Source organism: Lathyrus oleraceus, chromosome 4 (assembly GCF_024323335.1).
Source record: "Lathyrus oleraceus cultivar Zhongwan6 chromosome 4, CAAS_Psat_ZW6_1.0, whole genome shotgun sequence".
NCBI lineage: Eukaryota > Viridiplantae > Streptophyta > Magnoliopsida > Fabales > Fabaceae > Lathyrus > Lathyrus oleraceus.
Genome location: NC_066582.1, coordinates 235,104,762 through 235,123,099, shown reverse-complemented (window position 1 = coordinate 235,123,099; position 18,338 = coordinate 235,104,762). Strand labels below are relative to the sequence as shown.

Here is an 18,338-nt window from a genome sequence, read left to right as displayed (position 1 = left end):
TAAGGCTTTTTGACAATGTCAAATTCATGCTATGAGACATGTCCAATGAATGAGATGAGATGCATGATTTGATGCTAGAGCAATGTAAACACGACTGATGTAAGGGGAATGGTTTAAATGCCCATTTTATGCGATGGCTTAAAGGTTTCCGAAACCTAACATTTGTCACACACCCAAACTAGGGTATTATTATTCATTGAACGTTACATTTCCAAACGACCATTTGCTACTCGCACCAACAGAGGTTCCTACATGTTCGAATGTCTCCCCTCTGGACATAACTACTCAACCTATGGTTTCCTCACAATTCAAGGTTCATTACTCTCAGTTATCTAGAAACTTATCATCCTCGAGAAACCATCTTGATTATTGAATCAATTCCCAATGAACCTCTTGTTACTTCCTAATAGCATTTCAAGAGCATCATGTTCTACTATGTTCACCAACATTTGTCAAGTGATCTATCAAGTGTTTTTAAGCGATTTAGCTACACTCAAATATCCAAGATACAACAATGAAAATGACATCACACTTGTACCAACTTGGGCTCCATGGAAGCACAAGGATGTGTTATACCACACCTTCCATTTTACATACAATTAGACATTCTAATGGTTGACCTACATTAATTCAATTTTCTGTGTGTCGAGACACCTCGATTCTATCCATTAGAACAAGGTAAAATGATCCCTACATTCCCGATAAAACCAATAAAAACATCCCTCAAAGTTGGAGTCAGCTTGGGCAGGTCGTGTTGTGTAACATAGGTCGTGTCAGGCCCAAACGACCCTTCCCATTGCAAAAACTGGGGGATACATGGGTCTCTCGTGTTAGCCAACACGATTGTGTTATGCCTAAAACAAACATTCATAATTTCTGCAGATTACCCATGACATGCCCGTGGGAAAAAGGCAGATTCTGTGGGTAACTCAATTTTCCAAAAATTTTCACTTTTTCAAATAGAACTAACAACCCAATATTTCAAGCATTAATTCTTCTTAACATTAAACGAAACAGAAACCTCTAGTTAATCATGGTGAATCACCTAGGTTTTCAAATCATCATATTGACATGCAATAATCACACAATATTCACGAGCATACCATACATACATATCATGAATTATATCATACCTCTCACTTAAACATCATTATCCCAACCAAGGAGCATACATAATCACATCATTTGGGAAACTTATAACAAACATGCAAGCATTATAAAACAACATGAGAAGCAACAGTCATGAAGGAATATCAAGCAAGAATTTCACACAATCAAACTATTTAATTCCCATCCTTCATGCATTACTAAGTTTGGTACCAATCCCAAATCACAAACCTATGGAACCCCACCTTTGTGGCTCACAAATTCTGACTTGGTGATTATGATGAGGAAAGATGATGATCCATAACTTGCTTTGAACCTCATTCTCCAAGAACTTAAGACTTCTAGCACATGCATGATGAATTTGGCGATGAACACAATCCCTCCTCCACATTCTCCTTGGTATTTTGCCATTCTCTCTCTAAAGAGATAAACGCAAGTGTAAATATAAGAGAAATCCTTCTTCAAGTGTCTTATATATTGGCATGAGTAAAGTCCATAAGATTTGAAAATTTTAAGATACTAAAGTCATTAATTGAATATGTAGTGAATCTAAAACGAAGATGAACTAATAATATGAATCAAATAAATACTGCAATGAGACATAAAATAAGACAACTTTGCACAAAGCCATAAACAAAACAAACAAACTAGCAAAAAAACACAAACAAAAACTTAAATATACATGAAAGTCACTTATTTAAATATTATTTTTTTTTGATTAAAATCAGAATGGGTGATTCTAAGTCAAAATTGACCATAAATCACATTTTTCTAGTCGATAATAAAGAATATACAAAATTGTTTATTTGAGGGAGAATGGTAGTCGCATCACATCTTCTAAAATATACTTGTAATTTCTTTTAAATTTATGGATCGATTTTAGTCTCCTAAAATATTTTCTTCAAAAATCCGCCCTTAAAATTTTTCGCTCAAACTAATGGTTCCTCCCGTTAACTTTTATTGACAGAGGACGAGGTGGCACACCACATGGCATGACATTATGATAAAATGCTGACATGTCGTGTTAAATGACAATTTTGACCCTTTTATATTAATAAATTAAATAGAGATGGGTAGTTTAGATGCTAATCCATCATAAGATGATCTAAATTGAGATTCTTAGCTAAAACCCATAGTCCATCATTAAAATCTAGAATCCATCACTAAAACCATGGCAGAAGGTGAATGAATAGTTGAACCAAAATTTCGCTACTAAAAAAATTTACAAAATTCATTTTCTCTTTTCTATTCCTTTTCATTTCTCTTTTCTATTACTTTTCATTTTTCTTTTGTAACATTCCTATTTGTCTGCAATTGAAGATCACTCTACTTGATGAGATTAAATCGCAAATAGTAACAAGGATGCACTTAAATAGTTGCAAAAAAAGCACTATGGTCAAAGTACCTACACCTTCCGGTCACTATTATAAGCAAAATTGACTTTTTTGGTACATTTGAATGTTAATGTATCTAGTCCATATATGGACTAGATATATTGACAGTCAAATATATAAAAAAAATCAAATTTACTTATAATAGTAACCGGATGGTGTATACTTATAAGATCAAGTGATGATTATTTATGGTTTTATTGACCTAGTGGTTGTTCCATTAACTCTAAATCATCCTTATCCAAGTACAACGAATCACAACTTAAAATTATTTTTTATCATGAGAATTAAAAATATAATTAGGTTATTAGTTGCACTTTAGTCTCATCAATATAGTAGAGCAATTTGTAATAGCATGGAGTAAAGAATGTTACAAAAGAGAAATAAAAAGGAATATAAAAAAGAAAGTGAATTTTATAATATTTAGTGTCATATTCTAGATTCAAATATGAATAATCATATTTTGTGACAATCTTAATGAAAAATTATGAGTTCTAGATACGAATCTTCATCTTGTTCATCTTGTATGACGAATTAGCATCCAAAATCTCCTTCTATTTAATTTATTAATATAAAATAGTCAAAACTATAACATGACACACCATATGTTAGTATCTATCCCACACTGTCACGCCATGTGGTGTGCCACATCATCCCCAATTAATAAATTTAAATTTAAAATATACAATATGAATGATAAAATAAAAAAACTGATATTAGGACGAGAGTTAAGAAAAACAATATTGCTAGTCAAGTCATGTTAATACAAAGTCCAACCAAACATTCCATTCTCCATTGCATTGTATTTCAGGTAGAGAATAAACGAGAAGAAGTTTGGAATCTTCAATTCTCTCTGTCGCTGTTCTCCTTCTCTCAATCCAATAAACTATATTTTATTTCCATTCCATAATGGAGAGTTCAAAATGCATCTAATGGTAGAACTTACCTACTTCTTAGGATTGTAGATAAAGAAAATCGAACTGGAACATTCATCGCCTAGAAAAAAATATTATTTAGAGCTCCTAAATAAATTTGATATGAAAGATTCAAAAAACATCTCAACTCCCATGGTTTCCATATATTGAAAGTTGATGTTTTTCGATATTGAGACATTTCCAAATTGTATTAGCATAAATTTTGGAATAGAACTATAACAATCATAATTAGGTGAATTCATATGACTACTACTATAAACTTTTTATTTTGGATCTTTAATCTTTCTACCTTATTATGATGATTTGAGCCAAGGGTCAAAAGAATTTTTGATTTTTGGTTATAGATTCTGTTGATAAATTACATTAATGTAAGTGTAAAAGTAAATATAATTAATGTAAAAGTTATAGGGTAGAATATTAAGAAATTTTAAAAATGATAAAAATGATTCAAAACTATATCGATTCTTCTAATATTTTTATTTATTTATCAAATTTACAATTAGGTTCTTTTTGACAAAAATAACGGTTGGTTGATAAACTAACTTATAACTTATGGTTGATGACTAATGATTGATAACTTATATCTTATAGTCAATAATTGATGATTGATAATTGATAAGTTAATTAAAGTGTTTGATAAAATAATGATCCAACTAACTTATAAATGTAAAATGACATAAAAAATATTTAATTCATATTTATTTAATTTTAAATTAAAATAAATTATAAAGAATAAAAAAGAGTTTTTATTAAAATAATAAGGATAAAAATGAAAGAAAATATGATAAATTATAAATTATAAGATAAAATGCTATTTGAAATAGCGTATGGAAAATAAACTATAAGATAGTAAAATAAGCTAAAAGCTCATAATGAAAAATACCATTATCAAACAGGTCTAAATTATCATATGAGAGGCTTATCAAACAAAGTCTTAAAATTAATATAAACTTCTTTATTATAATAGTTTATTATTTTAAAAAAACTCCGTTAAGCCATTTCAAATATTTAAAAGTATTTTAAAAATTAACCATCTAAGCCTAGTTTATAAAAGAATAAGTTTACAAGAAATGTATATCTCTATCATAATATAAACTCCAAAATTAACCATCAATTCTAATCAAACATTTAATTATATACAAATATATTCTTAACAATTAGTTCTTTTACAAATTTAAATTAAAAAGATATAATATGAATAAAATAAAATTAAAAAAAAAATTACAAAAGTGATATTGAGACGAAAAGCAATATTGCTAGTCAAGTCACGTTAGTACAAGTCCAACCAAAATTCCATTCTCCATTGCATTGCATTGAATTGTATTGCAGGTAGAAAAGAAAAGAAGCTTGGAATCTTCGATTCTCTCCGTTGCAATTCTCCTTCTCCCAATCCAACAAACCCTATTTTACTTCCATTCCATTCCACACCATCATTTCCTTCCTCAAATGAAACTCTTCTCTCTCTTCCGCATTTTCTTCCTCCTCTTGATCCTCAATCAATACTCCTCCGTCAACGCCATTTCTCCCACATCACGTTCCCTTCTCTCCCTTCCACCGTCAGTTTCCTCAACTCTTTCTCAATTCTTTCTCTTTCTCTTTCATTTTCTTTCCATTTTCATTCACAATCATCACAAACTTATACTAATATTCCATGCAAGATTTATCGGATGCAACATTGTTATAAGCTTTTTCAATTATTTATTTATGTGTGTTTATGCCATGAAATAAGCTCTGATTAATCTTTTTGTGAAATGTGTTTCTTGACAGTAAGGCAGAAACAGCGCTGATTGCTACACTAGATGGGACATTGTATTTAATGGACACTCAGGAGAATGATCCCATGAGGGTGATATGGTCATTCTCCACCGGATCGCCGATCTTTAGTTCGTATCAAGCTCCTGTCAATAAGGAACGTGGTAAAGAAAATAATGCATCTGCGGTGCCGGTGCCGGTTAGCGGGTTGGTCGAGTGCGGCGATGATTGGTCTTTGTACATGCATGACAAGCACTTTGGTAAAATGGTATCTGTTTTGTTGTAGATATGTTACTTCCAAGGTCATGTTTATATAAGTGCCATTTATTGTTTTTTTGCTGAGGAATTCCGAGCTTGATGTTATGTTGATTGTTTATCAATGTCTGCAGAGAATCTCAGAGTCTATTGCAGAATTTGTACTTCGGACACCTACAATTTCGGATGATGGAGCTGTCATACTTGGATCCAAAGAAATCAGTTTATTTGAAGTAGATGCTAAAACTGGATCGATCATTCAAATCCACGCCAACTCTGACCCTGATAATGTTTTTGCACCTTTGAGTCATGCTAGGCAGGGCGTTAGAAATATCATGAGTGCGGATCCTAAGAAGCTAAATTCATCGCAGACGCTGCTCAAGATTTTTAGGACAGATTATTCTCTGCGGTCTGTTAGCCCCAACTCTAGAAGAGTATTGTGGAATTTGACAGTAGCTGAATTCGAGGCTGTATTATTATGCCAACATACTACATTTGATGTAGAGGATGGATATCTTTCTGAAAGTGGACTCAATTTTGCGATGCCTTACCCATGTCAAGAGATGCAAAATGTCTTCCGCGTGAAAAAAAGGTTTCTTTTAGAATCTTTAATCACTGAAAGTTTACACGGGGCTTTTCCTGAAAGTGATATACTCTCAGTGGCCGCCTCAGATCTGATGATTCCATTGCAACCTAGTATTGATGGACACCCTCAGCCTCTCATTGAGATTACTTCACCGGGTGATGTTTATTTCTACAAGAAGAGTGGATGGTCAACTCCATTACCTAGTATGTTGTTTATGGTTTTTCTTTTGGTGTTGGGTTTTTCACTCATCTGCTTTCTTCTAGTGAAGGCGATTAAGAATCAAGATATACCAAAGGACCAAAACAGAGAGCCCGAATTGAAAAATTCACCTGCTAAGAGAAAGAAAACACACAAGTCAGGAAAGAACCGCGGCACTACCGATAAAATGGAAAAGCATCTTACTTCAGAAGATGAAGATGCTCTGACAAGAAGGGATGCTGATGGAGAAGCATGGAAGAACTTAAATCAAGCTGATGAAGGTGTTGATGGACGAAGAATTGGTAAAATATTCGTTTCAAATGAAGAGATTGCTAAGGGAAGCAATGGTACGATTGTCCTTGATGGAAGATATGAAGGCCGTCCGGTTGCAGTCAAGCGTCTTGTCAAAACTCATCATAGTGTAGCCTGTAAAGAAATCCAAAACCTCATTGTGTCTGATTATCATCCAAACATTGTCCGATGGCATGGGGTGGAGCGTGATCGAGATTTTATTTACCTTGCACTGGAACGCTGTATTTGCAACTTAGACGATTTGATTCAAATTTATTCAGATATATCAGAAAATTCCAATTTTAGGAAGGACAAAACACCCAAATTGATAAAAGGAAAAATGGAGACAGGAAAGCATGATACACAATATCTTTGGGAAAAAAATGGCCATCCATCACCTCTATTACTGAAATTGATGAGGTTGATATAATTTCTTCTTTGATTTATGATTTATTAAACGACATATTCAACCAAAAGATAATACTAATAGACATATTATGAGATTGCAATTTTCTTACTTTCCCTCGTTCAACACTGAAAAAATGAGGTTAGTGAAGGCTGTTGGACCAGGTTGAAGTAGGCGTTTTGTTAGTTGGCAGAACTCTACATATAGCAGTCTACTAGATTTTGCTGACTAGCGAGATACTTGATGGTTAGAGGAGTGATATGTTGCATTGTGGAGAACCGGGGTGGTGTCTGCTAAGAACTTGCGTGCACTTAATGTTTTAACAGTAACTTTTAAATTTTTAACAATGTAGCTTTGGCAAATAGTTAATAAAATGAAAATAATAAAATGTAGTCCAAGATTGGAGGAAAGCATTATAATTAATAGGAAAGGACGACTAAGAAAAAACCTATTTAGATTCGATGTGGATTCTTATAGTTGATCCAAGTCAAGTTGAGAATCGAGATAAACCTTCAATCAATGAAAGCTCTTACTTGGATGCCCACATTCTAAGTGTAGTTTATTTTGCAGATTTTTATTATAAATTGTAACTAACTTCCGTTTTTGTTTTGCAACTTAGGGATATTGTTTCCGGGGTTGCTCATTTGCATGAACTAGGAATAATACATCGAGATTTGAAACCCCAAAATGTTCTAATAAACAAGGAAAGATCCCTATGTGCGAAGCTTTCTGACATGGGCATTAGCAAACGTCTTCTTGAAAATATGTCCTCTTTGGGTCATAATGCTACTGGTAAGAACTCCTCCGAAGAAGGAATGAATATAGAAAACATTAAGCCAAACAGGCTCTTAGGAGTTGTTTCCTAACTTTTGTTTTGTTTTCAAATTTCTTCCCTTATTGATTCAATCAAATGTTATTCAAAGGCTTATTTTACTTTATTCTGTCTGCTGTTTTAGTACGAAGGCTTAATAGCTTAATTGCAGGTGGGGGCAGTTCAGGCTGGCAAGCCCCAGAACAGCTTGGTCAAGGACGTCAAACACGAGCTGTAGATATATTCAGTTTAGGTTGTGTTCTTTTTTTCTGTATGACTGGGGGAAGACATCCATTTGGACAAAGTCTTGAACGTGATATCAATATTGTGGAAAATCGAAAGGATTTATTCTTAGTTCAGTTCATCCCGGAAGCTGAGGATCTTATTAGCTGTTTATTAAACCCTGAACCTAATCTAAGGTAAATCGTTATCATTCATTGTGTTTTGAAGGATGGAAATATATTTTCTCATACCTTCACAGCATTGCATCTGATATGGCTTGCTTAGTTCTAATGTTGTATAAAATGATCAAGGCTCAAAGTTCAAACCAACATACTTATTATGGATGATAAATTAAGATTTGAGAGAGTTACCCTATTATGATAATCTCTAACGGTCAATCTTTTGTAGTTTTATTTGTGTGTTTGTTGATCTGCTGATTTCAGGAGGTTTCCAACAAGTGATTTCATTACAAAAGTTATTTCTTTTATTGCCAGGCCGAAAGCGATTGAAGTGTTGCACCATCCTTTTTTTTGGTGTTCCGAGAAGAGACTTTCATTTTTACGTGACACTAGTGACAGGGTGGAACTGGAAGATAGAGAGATTAGTTCTAATCTTTTGTGGGCGTTAGAAAGCATTGCCACAACAGCCTTAGGTGGTAAATGGGATGAAAAGATGGAACCAGCTTTCATTGCTAACATTGGTCGTTACCGGCGCTATAAGTTTAACAGTGTTCGAGACTTGTTGCGGGTTATGAGAAACAAGCTAAATCATTATGGAGAATTGCCACAGGAAATCCAGGTTATTTCTTGGGCCAGTAGCATTTAATATATTTTCGTTCTTTGTTGTTTCTGTTGGGTACTTGGCAAAACCATGGGTGGGGGTGGGTTTTGACCTATGAACACCTCTAGAAATAGGCGTGCGTCGGTGTCTGATACTTGTTTGCAAAACCATGGCTTCTAATTTCTCACTGGCTTTTCAGGAATTAGTTGGACCTGTTCCTGAAGGATACAACGACTACTTTGCAAGCCGATTCCCAAGACTCTTGATTGAAGTGTATAATGTCATATGCAAGCATTGCAAGGAGGAAGAGTGTTTTCAAAGGTATTTTAAAAATGATGATTAGTGCCTTGTCCTGCTTCATATGGCCTAAAAATAGATCATATAGGAAAGACTGGTTGCAGCATGAAGCAGATTATGTAGATATTTAATAAAAAACAATGATTTACGTGTCAGTGTATTTATATTGTTATTGATCAATCTGAGCTGTGCCAATTTACTACAAATTTGAATAACTACATGTCTGACTTGGTATTATGCTATTATGAACTGTTGATAATCAAATATAACCTCTAAAGGTTTTAATATTTAAACCGAATAGGTCAATTTATCATGCAAAGCCAAGTTAAGACACTTGAGCAATCATTTTGATTTTCTTTCTACCCTCTCAGAACTTAAAAATACCAGATACCTAACAATCTACTATGTTGAGTAATATCATCTGTTATGCTACAATCAAAGAAATGGAGCCACCAATTGGCCTATTTCATTTTAAATAATATGTGATGATTTTTGTTCTAAATTATATATACTACAGAAACCACAAGTAAGAATAGAAATTGCAAACGGATCTTGTTCTAAACCTCTAGGTTACACTACAGTCAGACACAAGTTGATATATCCTACAAATATATTTACTGGGACGGTAAAAGAAATGCAGTAGGAACCTAGCAGTTACTATAGTTATTGTAGATTTGATTGCAGTGGATCCGAAGTCATTAGTGTACAAGAAGTGGCAACAGTTGGTCATACTTCAGAAACAATTCTGTTTAACGATGACTGAGAAAAATCTTTGTTGGAGACTATGGTTGATCCAACCTCACTTGTGCTTCTATATGATATCCTTTCCATTTGCCTTCTCTTGGAGCGGTTCTTAACTATCTCTTCTTTTTCATCTACAAATGAAAGAAAAGTCCGCAGGCGTGAAGATCCTGGACCTTGGCCTGTAGACTCAAGTTCATCTGGACTGTGCTTTTTGTACTGCCTCAAGGTCTGAATAAGATATATCAGAAGAGCAAGAAAACATGCCAAACCACAGACTAGGTAAAGTCCCCAAAAGCTTTTGAGATTGAGTCTGTCCACTTCAAGCTTTGCACCTTGTGATCGACAAGCACTGCTCAAAAGCCATTTGTCATGGATCCTTTGTAAATCTCCATTTTCTGCTAACTCCAAAATGGCAGTTGACAGGTCAACTGCTAATGGTGAGTCTGGTGGAAAGGCCTGCAGAAAAATGGATTACGAGAAACAGAGAAAAACTACTATATCAGTTGAGAACTTTGAACAAGGGAACCAAAATAAACTGCAAAGTCCAAGCACTAAAAAGACAAAAGTGCTTGTGTATGGAGATACTTACAAATCCCCAACCATTTTTGGTAAACTCTTGACCTACAATGGTAAAATCACACCGGCTTGAAAGGAAGAGCTCTATGTAAGCGCGCTCGTTAATATATGCAGCAACACCACCCTTTTGGGGACCTTTTTCCAGCGCTTTCGCAGTCTCTTCGGGTGTTTTTAGAGGAACTAGTCTGGATTCATGAATACCGATTTCGTCAATCAAATAGGATCGGGCAAAAGAGCCCTGCAAGTAACCAATAGGCTCTTTCATATTTACTAAACTTTCAATGCCTTTAATAGGTGAAGAAAGTTGTTGCACTGTGAGGATTGAAGTCAGGCTTGCCGTGTAACTCGAGTTGATTATTAGAACTACAAATAGCCATATAAGCAGCACAAAACGACCAAGAGTGCTCACTGTGTTTTCCCCTACATTGTAAGGAAAAGAGAAAATTCATTTACTTGAAGTCGACAAAAGGCGCCACAGATGACAGAAATGACACTTACTGTGAGCAAAGAACATAGTTGAAAAAGTAAACCTGCAGAATTAAACACAAATATAAGTTACAAAGAGATATCAGGAAAATTTTAGTTGAAAAACTATAACATTGATACATATGATTATTGCATGCATCGAAACATAGGTAGGGTTCCAAAAAGGTTCAATATGTTGAGCCTGAGAAGAGCGGGGAGATAGAGAAAGACCGGATTTGATTACCACAAAATTGTGGCGACTTGTTTTTTTGGAGGTCCCCTAAAATCATCATTCAGTCTATGTTCTAGAATCCAGACAACTGCACCAACTAGTAGGAAAAAGATAGCTGTTACAGTCCACATCATTGGTGTAAATGGCGTCAAAAATGCCCAAGCATTGGAATCCGTCTTCTTAACCGATGCTACAACCACTAGACCAGACTCGGTATATGGCTGAGTAAAATCAACCATCTTTGTTCTCTCTGTGGTAATTGTAATGTCGCCTACTGCAGCATCAAAAACCTATATGGCAAAGATATAAAGTGGTCTCAGATATGTAGCATAAAACATCCAAACTTTCTTAAAAACTGTTGGAATGGTACTCACACCGGCTGTGATCAGACGCACAAGCTCAGTGTTACTAGGATTGCTTTGACCGTCACCGTATGGAACAAACTTATAGGGGACAGCATAGGGTAACAAGTTTACTGCAGAAAGAAACACATCAATGCAGAATCCCTTGAACATGTCAGTGGATTGTACCTGAGAAACAAATTCGCGGTAACTAACCCTTTTTGGTACTCCGATTCTTAACAGCTTTCCATTGCTTGGAAAAACCCAACCGCGAGGTGTTTGGGTTGTTTCTCCCGGCCAAAACACAGTGAGTAGCTTTTGGTTTTCATAGGAACGGTTAGGTGGTTTTGAATAAAGTGTTTCTGGAGGAACAACTGATAATCCGGAGTAATTAGACCAATAACCGATTCTGCGAGTACCTGATCCGATCACATTGATGATCTCATATGCTGGATTAGCAAGGTTTCCATCAGGAGTATACCTGAATGGACCCGTTACACCAGTCATGTTAACCGCATAAATACTTTTACACAACAGGTTTCCTTCATTGAAGATTTTCACAGCATCTAGATGCAAGCTGTCTCCACGTAGTTCAGATATCTTTGGATCATGCGAAAATGTAATTTGGTTCCCTTGTTTCAAAAATGTATCAAGGGCGCGAGCAAGCACGTAAACAGTATCATACGCAAAGATACCGTACGTACTCAAACCAAGAGAACCGTTTCCCTCCTTTCCTCTAGTCAAATTCGTCCACCTAGAAACAAAGGATCTTTTGAGTTTCGAATCTGGTATGTACATTCTTAGTGTAATAACTCCTTGAATGTTATCCATTTCATCGGAAGAGAGTGGACTATCTATGTCGATATAAGATGTGAGAAAAGTAGTAGCAATCCAAACATAACCGTTTTGCATCATTCCAAGAGACTTTGCAACACTCAAGACTTTTGGACCCCAAGAAGTACTTGTGTGAAGAACTATAACCCGAGATTCTGCCAAAGCCACCTGAACAAGAATGTCAGTAATCTCCTCCCTCTTTGCATCAGGAGTCATCGGTGCTTTAAACGATATCTTGCAACGTCTCTCAGCAAGCTTATCCGCTAGCGCACCAATTCCGTTCCTCCCATGGTCGTCATCCCCGTAGACCACGATAACCTCTCTCCAACCGTAGTGGCTAACCATGTCTGCTATTGCAGTCATTTGAAAAATGTCATTGAAAGCAGTTCTAATGAAGAACGGGAATTGAAGCGAGGAAAGAGTAGGATCTGTGGCTGAAAACGATAACAGAGGAACATGAAGCTCATTTGCTATATGAGATATGACATGAGCGGTCGTAGATGTCTGCGGACCGATAATGGCCACAGTGTGTGTCGCCATGAGCTGCAACGCTGTTTACAACGTATTCAATACAATAATCATAATCTGTAAGACATGAAGTAAGTTCTATACCCGAAAAAACAGAAAAAAGTACCTTCAGCAATGCTCAAAAAGCCTCTGTATTTTGAATCTTCTTGAAATGAGAGCGTCAACTTAGTTTTACCAAGAATAGTAGAATCAGAATTTATATCGTCAACCGCAGTTTCCACCGCAATTTTCACTATTCTACCAACACTAGTATTGAAAGAGTAGAGAACCCCAATATTTATAAACTCCGGTACTGTCGAATTCTCCAAGCCAACCGCAGCAGAAGAGAACAACAAATTGGAGAGAGCCATCAACAGCACAAGCCAAACTCTAATCATGGTTTCAATTTCCTATTGAAACTCAAGAAACAAATAAAGCAACACCTTCATATAACAAAAACACAGATGCAAAGCACATAGCATACTCAAAACCAAAGTGGAAAAGAAGAATAAAGCAATAAAGTGGGTCTCATTATTTTATAAAAAAGTATAAAAATTCAAGGAGCCGTAACAGTTAGCAGCATGTGAAACCATGACTTTAGCAGATTAAGGTACCTAAAGTTTGGTCAGCAAAATGATGCAGAAAACTTGATGTTCTGTTCAACTTGAGCATAAAAAAACAAACTTTACATGTACCCAGATGAAAAAAAGGTGTCAAGTTAAACCTGAAGCAGTGTTGAATGATTAGGATATAGTTTTGGAAACCTGGACAGTAAGAAAAAGTTAGATCTTAAAAAGGGTTAATGTAAAAGCTGTGTGTGGGAAATATGTATTGAATGATTGGTGGTACCCACTTGGAGATAGATAGTGCGTTTCATTTTCAGATAAGGCCAACAGCATCAATGTTTTTGGAACAGTAAGGAATTGTTCCTTTCACTTGAAGACAATATTCGAGAATGCCGCTGGAAACAAATTCATAAGCAAGAATCTGTTGTATGTGATATGAACTTGTGTGTGAAAACGACAAGAGAAGTTGCCTTGAAGTTGGTGTTAATTGCTGAATTCAATGTTGATAAAATATTTTGGTGGCAAACAGATTTTATTATTATAATAGTATTCATAATCAATGTGAAATCTAAGGTTCATGTATGGTTGGATCTTCTGACATTCTTAATTATGGTTTCATTTCAACCATGGTTCACGTTTTTTTAAGAAAAAAAAAATAGGGGTTGCTCTTTCCATTTTTAGTGGTGCTGCAACATCACTTTCAAAGAAAGAGACTAATAAAGTGTATCTTGACCTATTTTCTTTGGGTAAAATAGGGATGAAATGTTTGTTTTATTAGTGTATTCGAATTCGAAGATACATCTTTAAATATATGAGAAATATTTTTGAATTTTTAAAAGTCTGAATTACACTCTTGAAAATAAAAATGAAAAGAGCAACCCTAATAATATAAGTCATAAAAATGAGATAGCCTATATAAATCATCCCATCTTTCAGACTTAAGAAAACATAAAATATGAGATGGAAGATTAAAGTTTGAATTTTAAAAGAATTTTTTTAATATGATCTTAAAAAATCATTATCTATTAGGTTTAAAAATATGTTTAGATAGTTTATTTGATCCGTATAATTATAAATTTAAAATTTATATTAATATTTATGTTCTTTTCTTAAAATAATTTAAATGCACAACTATTTGGGGCTTAAAAGATATAAGAGCAGAAGAATCATATTTAAGATTATTTAACACTTTCTTGAATGAAATAAAAGAAAATATATAAAGACAAAATAAAGTGATATTAAGATAAATTAAAATTGAATGGATCAGACTAAAATAAAATTATATGAGTTTTATTTCATTCTATCATTAATAATTATATTTCTTCTCTTTCAATTTTAGCGGAAATAATAATTTATATTCTTCCATCATAAAATATTAAAATCAAATATAATTTTCATTTCGTTCTATTATTCTATTTTCTGTACATTTTCATTCAGCATAAACTCAATATGTATTAATTTGAAAGAAAAAAGGTTAATATTTGTAATCAGCTATTAATTCATCAAAAGTCAATTGCATAAACTTTTTAAAATGCATTTTCATTATAAATTATTTATATTAAAAAAATGATATCGGTGCTTTTCTACAGTGTAATGATAGTGATGAACGGGACAATGACCTTTTTATGTCGATCTTCAAACATGTGATGGAGAAAATGATTATAAGTTGATTAAAAATGCATTACAAATAAAATAATGGTTATTATAAAGTAAATTTATGAGTGGATACAATATTTTGATTCTTATTATAATGACACAAAAGTCCAAGGCTCGTGTAAAGTTGGATCTTCTAATTTAAATAGTCATTGTATTATTCTAACAGTGGTTCATGTGGTTAAACTTTAGCTATATTATTATAATCAACTAGCATCCCTTCGAAAATTTATTGCATGTCTTGATCAAGTTGCCCTCACTATCCTGTCTCAGTCATATGCGCGAAAGACTAAACTTTTGGTTCTTCCCGGCGAGGCGAGGCCATAAACTCCGGATGCTGAGGTAACTGTTAGTAGCCATGTTTACATAAATTTTTCTGAATGCCTCCTTTAAATGTACATTTACATTAAAGGGTGTTCAAAATTCACGTGACAACCCGTAATCGAGAGTTTAAAGATTGGATTGAAAAACTTGTGGAACATGAAACATATTGTCATTACAATGGAGAGCCTATTGTTAATGACTTCACTTTCAAAGTATGCAACAACAACCTGAAACTTCTATTCAATGGAGGAACCACGGTTTTAAAGATGGAAATACCCGAAGTACCACCACACTAATTCAAGTTTAAGGCTATAGTCGATTTTCTTACTGAAAAATTCAGTAACGATCTCTTGTATGATGAGTTTTTTATGATGTTGGCGTATCATGTCTTATACTTTGTTTTACATTTATTGTGTTATCGAACAACTACTTTTTAACTGTATGGATTCTTTGTAACTTTAGACGTTATAGGTGTTCTGCAAGATGTTGTGAAGACGCAAATGGGCGGGGTTGGTAAGAAATCGTGTGCCAATATAACTCTTCATGATGAGGCATGTAATATCATTGAGGTTGCGTTATAGGAAGATCACGCTAAACAATTCATGAACTATAATTATCAAACAACTCTCCTGGTCCAACAATACTTATCTTAACACATGTCTGGTGTAAACAAAATCAAGGTCTGCCATCTAATCAAATGTTTTGACGATAACTGTGTTGCTTGTTGTTTCAGTCGTTCTGGCATATAACTACAATTATATATGTTTATGCAGCATCTGGTACGCCTAGCCTATCAAATTCATGGAATGGATCGAAGCTCCACATTAACTTAAACCATCCCCAAGTTTTGGCGTTTAAAATAAAGTATGAGAATTTCTTACATAGTTATATTTGGTGTCTCTAATTTATGACTATACAGTTTACTTGTATATCATGAATGTGTTTTGCATTTACTTTTTGCAACAGGTTAGCAGCAACCTAATCAACCATTTCTCCATCTCATTCTCTCAGCCAAACATCAGATTCATTTATACAATCTAGCAACAACAAATGGACTCACCCGAATAAGGTCAAATGTATTCATCAAATATGTGAACTAGGCAAGGTTTGCTGTAGTTTTAAGAATGAGTAAACTTATTAATCATATATTTGCTGATAATAAATGGAACCAAACTAGGATTGTTTTGCCACAACCATTGGTACAACCAAACGATTTAAGGCTTCCAAATTTGGATGGTACTTTGAGGCGTGTGTAAGACCCCAATTTTGACCCCTAAGACCCCTTTGGGATCACACTTTGGTATTCTCCTTACTTATCATTCATTGGGTTTGCATTGGGAGAGATCACAAAGCATTTGTGATTGTATCATACTTTATTTTCTTTGTTTACTAACCAAAATACAAAAATATGTCTAGTGTGGTTTTGTTTCTTTTGTAGGTAATGTGTGTGTCCATATGTGCCTCACCAAGCCCACAACTAGGGTTTGAGACCCTCAATACAAGATATAAAGCAAACAAAGGTCCACTTTGGCTCTAAACATCATATATGGATCCCCATGTTCTTTATTTGTCATTTTGATCAAGAGATCATCAAGAGTTTGAAGCTTTTTTGTCAAAGAAACCCTAATTCATCTGGGTATCTTGTGTGCCTTCCTTAGCAAGTTTCTTTAATATTTGGTCAAATATATCAACATATACTTCATTTTACATCATCATAAGCATATATGATTCTCCATGATCCCTTAAGAGCAAAGTAACTTTAAGTGTGCAACTTGATTCAAGGAAGTTGACCACAAAAGTCAACTAATCAAATCTAGGGTTTCCTAGACCCTATCTCCTACAATTTTTATCATATGAAAATGATTCCAAGAGAAACGTTACTCTTTATGGCATTCCAAACATCTTTTATGTTGTCCTTAAGAGTTAATTTTGCTTGGAAAGTCATTTTTTATGGTGAAAGATCATTTTGTATGTGCCCTAAATAGAAAGTTACCTTTCAAGAACCATAACTTCCTCATTTTTTATGATATGAAGATGATCCAAGTTTCATGATTAACTTAAAGATATATTCTTAAAATTTTATTCTTTGATAAATATCAAATTATACTTTAAAAGTCATGTACCATGAGGAAACATTATAAGTCTATTTTGGTCCTCATCATTGAACAAGCAAATTTCCTCAACGTCTAAAATCCATAACTCCATCATCCAAGCTCCAAATGGTGCCAAATTTAGGGTCAAATTGAATATATATAACTTTGTAGAAGGATCCAAGATCATTTGAAGCTCATATCAAAAGTTATTCAAGGTGGAAAGAGGGTTCATTTGACTTTTAACTTAGAAAAATGTCTAAGTATGTTTGATACCTCCATCTTCAAGGCCAACTTTCTCCATTTTCAAAGCTTCAAATTGAAAAAGTCCCAACATCAAAGTTGTTCCTTATGGCGAGGGATTTCCAAAAAGTCTAAGATCATATAATTTGGATGAGAAATGAAGTATTTTCACATGAGGTCTTTTCATGGCTTGTTTTGGCAAGTTTTGAACCCCAATTGATGTACAACTTTGCATGGCTTTGTGTGATGACTTCAACAACATTTTGGCACGAATTGGAGTGGTTTTCAATCATTGTTTGGGCCTGAAAATTCACCCATGCACCCATGTACCAAGATTACTCAATTTTAATTCAAATTTGAAAAGGTGTGGGAATCATTTCCTTGGCCTATAAATCAAAGTGCATTGGCTCAAAATTAAAGGAGAACCTTGCCCCAACTTTGTTAGCCAATTACATAACCTCAAAATAGAGAATTCCTTGAAGATTTCTATTGAAAATGAGTTTTTGTTCAACTCAAGATTGTGAACAAAAAATCCAAGGATTCAATCCCTTTTCCATTCCATTGAACTTCTGCAAGCAAAAGGAAGAGAAATCACTAAGAATTGCATCAAGATCAAGGCTCAGAAGCTGCTCACCAAAGGTGATTTTCGTCAAACTTCATCTATTCGATTCTCCCTCAGTACTCTAGATCTTAGTTTAATTTTGTGATGGATGAAGTCCTACCAATGTAGGC

General features: G+C 34.3%; 2 protein-coding genes across 5 annotated transcripts; one reads left to right on the top strand and one right to left on the bottom strand.

Moving 5' to 3' along the window:
* Window positions 1-4,700: 4,700 nt before the first annotated feature.
* Window positions 4,701-9,237, top strand: LOC127074785 (serine/threonine-protein kinase/endoribonuclease IRE1a). The gene is made up of 7 exons (XM_051016146.1): window positions 4,701-4,989; window positions 5,201-5,453; window positions 5,575-6,935; window positions 7,541-7,713; window positions 7,905-8,151; window positions 8,449-8,752; window positions 8,934-9,237. The coding sequence occupies exons 1-7, from the start codon at window positions 4,880-4,882 to the stop codon at window positions 9,075-9,077; spliced, it is 2,592 nt and encodes an 863-aa protein (XP_050872103.1). The 5' UTR covers window positions 4,701-4,879; the 3' UTR covers window positions 9,078-9,237.
* Window positions 9,238-9,455: 218 nt separating this feature from the next.
* On the bottom strand, window positions 9,456-13,773 carry LOC127074784 (glutamate receptor 3.6). 4 transcript variants are annotated; one of them, XM_051016145.1, is made up of 8 exons: window positions 13,584-13,773; window positions 13,455-13,494; window positions 12,858-13,140; window positions 11,423-12,774; window positions 11,061-11,338; window positions 10,850-10,881; window positions 10,365-10,771; window positions 9,456-10,231 (listed from the first exon to the last, which is right to left on the bottom strand). In XM_051016145.1, exons 3-8 carry the CDS (start codon window positions 13,126-13,128, stop codon window positions 9,758-9,760), a joined length of 2,814 nt encoding a protein of 937 aa, XP_050872102.1. In that variant the 5' UTR covers window positions 13,129-13,140; window positions 13,455-13,494; window positions 13,584-13,773; the 3' UTR covers window positions 9,456-9,757. The 4 variants fall into 4 exon arrangements, with proteins under 4 accessions (XP_050872102.1, XP_050872100.1, XP_050872101.1 ...); XM_051016143.1 differs by lacking the exon at window positions 13,584-13,773 and having other exon boundaries at window positions 12,858-13,173; window positions 13,345-13,538; XM_051016144.1 differs by lacking the exon at window positions 13,584-13,773 and having other exon boundaries at window positions 12,858-13,149; window positions 13,345-13,538.
* Between the last annotated feature and the right edge of the window lie 4,565 nt (window positions 13,774-18,338).